This window comes from Grammomys surdaster, unplaced genomic scaffold (genome assembly GCF_004785775.1).
Source record: "Grammomys surdaster isolate TR1022 unplaced genomic scaffold, NIH_TR_1.0 137, whole genome shotgun sequence".
Taxonomy (NCBI): Eukaryota; Metazoa; Chordata; class Mammalia; order Rodentia; family Muridae; genus Grammomys; species Grammomys surdaster.
In genome coordinates this window covers 8,942,575-8,945,929 of record NW_021604595.1, presented here as the reverse complement: position 1 = coordinate 8,945,929, position 3,355 = coordinate 8,942,575, and the positions used below count along the sequence as shown (strand labels likewise).

Here is a 3,355-nt window from a genome sequence, read left to right as displayed (position 1 = left end):
AAAGAAAGAAAGAAAGAAAGAAAGAAAGAAAGAAAGAAAGAAAGAAAGAAAGTAAGAAAAAAAGAAAGCATGCATCATGAAAGAAAAAAAAATGGACCAAGAATCGGATTTCTGACACAGTAACCTAGACAGCTGGTGGAATTACCAGTAGCCGGGGGTGGAGGCTGAAAGGTGAGCGGCTTCATCTGCCTAGTGCTGGGTCTAAGGTGGCAGCCAGGTGCTCATGAGTGGAAAGGGTCCCAGAGAGAAGAGATAAGCTTGGACATGTGTGCTACTGAGAGCTGTCTGTCCCATCTGTTGATCTCCAAAGCATGTGTCTACGAGGAACCAAAATCCAGCTCACCCTGACCCAGAATGTGCTATGAGTATAAACACACTAAAATTTTGAAAAAAACAAATGGGAGAGGGGGGTCTTTGTTTTAGATAGACACCCCCCCTCATAACCTAGGGAAGCCTTGAACTCACAATCCCTCAGTCTCCTAAGTCCTGGAATTATAGGCATGAACCACCATGCCCAGGGCATGACTTTGAAGATTTTGTATGAAAATAAATTGTGCAAGTGGGAGTATCTACTTTCTCAAATGTACCTACCAGAAATTGAAAGTTGCATATATGCTTTCTGCTTTACTTCTATTAGATATGATGGACTCATGACGTACATGGTCTTACCTATTCATCCTCCAAACCTTATAACATTGTAGTTTGAGACAGTCACTGCTGCTCTGTCTGGTCTTAAAACTCCTATGGATAACCCAGGCTGGTCTAATCTCTAGACCCTCCTACATCAGGTTCCCATATCTGAGAATTCCAAGCACTTCAGTGTCTTGCTGTAGCATTACTTTTTATGGAAGAAAATACGAGGTCTATAGAATCACATAGTTAAATATGGGGCTGAGACTCAAACTCAGGAATGACACTAGATCACATCAACTTAGAAACAAGCCGTTCTCTCAAGTTACTAAGTGGTTACAATTTAAATGGTGGAAGTATCAATCCATTAGCATGGTTCCTTGTCAGAGTTAGTGATAGCCTAATCTTATTCCTAATTGAAAACCAAAACAGGTAAACATGTTATATGTGACTCCCGATGTGTGAAGAGCTACTGATGATGCTCCCAGTCTCACTCTCTTGGGCTAACAATGTCTCCATCACACTGGCAACCCCACCTACCTCTCCTCAAGTCAAATGGCCCACATCTAACTGTCCAGCAGAGAAAAACATCATCAACACAACCCTGAACAGAAGGGCCCTGGTTTCTGAACGTGACTGGATATGTGACACAGGCACACTTCACACATCTCCAGCAGGCTTTCAGCCCATGGCATCTGAACTTCCCCAAGAAAAATGCATTTCCCTCAACCCTTCACTGAAGAATCAAAATGCTGAGCTTACCCAGCTGGTTAAGTTAAGAATATACCAAGTCTGTACTGCGCTTCCCTCCTGTAATCTCATCACTCAGGATGCAGTGCCAGGAGGATTGAGAGTTTGAAGCTAGCCTGAACTATGAGGCTGAATCAATCAATCAATCAATTCAAGAAACAAAACCTTCTTCCTTTTTCACTAGTATGCTAACAGTAAAATCTTCTGCAAATATGAACTGAAATACAAAATTAAGCACCATTAATGTATGTTTAGTTCGTTGGTTTTAATTTCAAAAACAACACTTTCATTTCTACTACCTATCTGAACAAGACTAACTGAGCACCACCAGACTGTACAGTCTTAACTCTATCATCTTCAAATTTTCTCATGTAAATGCCCTCTAGGCAGTTCATCTCCGATTATAATAAACCCACTTCCCTTCACTGATCACAGACCACTGACACACGCTGACACCGTGCAAGTGGGGGAAAAGGAAGCTTGAATAGTTTTACTTTTTGCAATAAGACTAGTTAGCAGAGACATCTTGGCATGGGTGAAGAAGAATGTATCACCTGACCCACTTATGAACCCAGCTCCCCCGACCCCCCATCCTTTCATGCCTCTCTGACCCATTTCTCAAACGTGATATCTTTTGATTTGAACACAGATTTGAAAATGCTTACTGAGCTTGCAATGATATAGTATAAACCTTGTAATGCTTGCCCTTGTCTGCTTCAGGTTACTGTCCACTGACTTTCACTGAGTTGAAGTATTCTTGGAAGTTTTCCCTAACTAAAATTTCTGTCTACTGTAGAACAAAGATTCAGAACCTAGAGAGAGTGAGAGAGGAAGAAAGAGCCAGTTAGCACTTAAAACGCTCTGTCCACTCAGAAGATATCCGGAGTCTCAAGTGGCTGAGGAAGCATGAAGCGGCCACCAACATTCTGATCAGTGTGTCCCTCCTGCCCAAGAGAAGAGCGTGTCTCTCCTCCCACACTGCCCTTTAGATTCTGATCGCTCCTATTAACTGGACAGATCTTGTAGTATTCACTTCAAGGAGACTGCCGTCTCCTACTTAGCATAGCATTAAGTACTTTCCTTTACTTTTTTTTTCTTTTTTAAATAAATGGTGTGTACCAGGCACTGCTGACAAAGACTGTTCACCAAAACTTGCATTTTGGTGAGGAAGACATTCAATACACTAAAAAACCAGATTATAGCATGCTTAAATAGAGAAAACGAAATGGGGGGGCGGGAATATAAGAAAAGGGTGGACTGGAATTTTAGTGCTAAGACAATATCCAACCAAGAAGAGACGGTGAGCCGAAAACAGTGTGGGAAGAGGGGGCAATCTAGGGCTGACCCGTGTCAGGTGGGACGAGGAAAGGGGCATGCCCTTCACATATTTAGCAAGCCCTGAAGTGGAGGCGAAAAGACAAAGACCAATGAAGACAAATGCGGATCTGAAGACAAACGCAGGATTTGCGGATTTCTTTTCTTTAACGGGGAGGTGGTTTTTTGAGACAGGGTGTCTCACCGTGGCCCAGGCTGGCCTCGAACTCTCGGCAATCCTCCTGCCTCAGCTCCCTTAGGGCTGGGATCGCTGCCTGCCCAGGACCGGCTAGCTCCCTGCGAACTCAGCAGCGCACCGTCTCCGCCTTTGTGCCCAGGCGCCGGGTTTCGCGGGGTCTCTCGGCGGGCGGCTCGGGGGAGAGCGTTGGGCCCCGGCTGCAGCGCCGACACGCCCCCGCGCCCGGTTACCCGCCGGCGCCCCGGCCCTGCGCCCGCACGCCCCAGCCCCAACGTCCGCCACCCTCCGGGACGAGGCGCGCGGCCCCACTCACTCACCATGGCCGCGCGGCCGCGATGCGCTGTCCAGGGTAGCCGCCTTCCTTCTGCGCCGCGCCACGCGCCGCCCGCGCTAGTCACTCGTCCCCGCCCCCGCCCCGCGCGCCGCCCGCCTCCCCGCCCCCCTCGGGCGCGCGCCGCGCCC

At 47.3% G+C, this 3,355-nt stretch overlaps 1 protein-coding gene across 1 annotated transcript in view; it reads right to left on the bottom strand.

The window, feature by feature from the left end:
- Positions 1–3,248, bottom strand: part of Elovl2 (ELOVL fatty acid elongase 2) — a 40,016-nt gene extending 36,768 nt beyond the window's left edge. The window contains exon 1 of the mRNA XM_028763188.1: positions 3,211–3,248. Coding sequence (XP_028619021.1) covers positions 3,211–3,213 — 3 coding nt within the window. The 5' untranslated portion in view covers positions 3,214–3,248. The remainder of the gene's footprint in view (positions 1–3,210) is intronic.
- Positions 3,249–3,355: the final 107 nt, after the last annotated feature.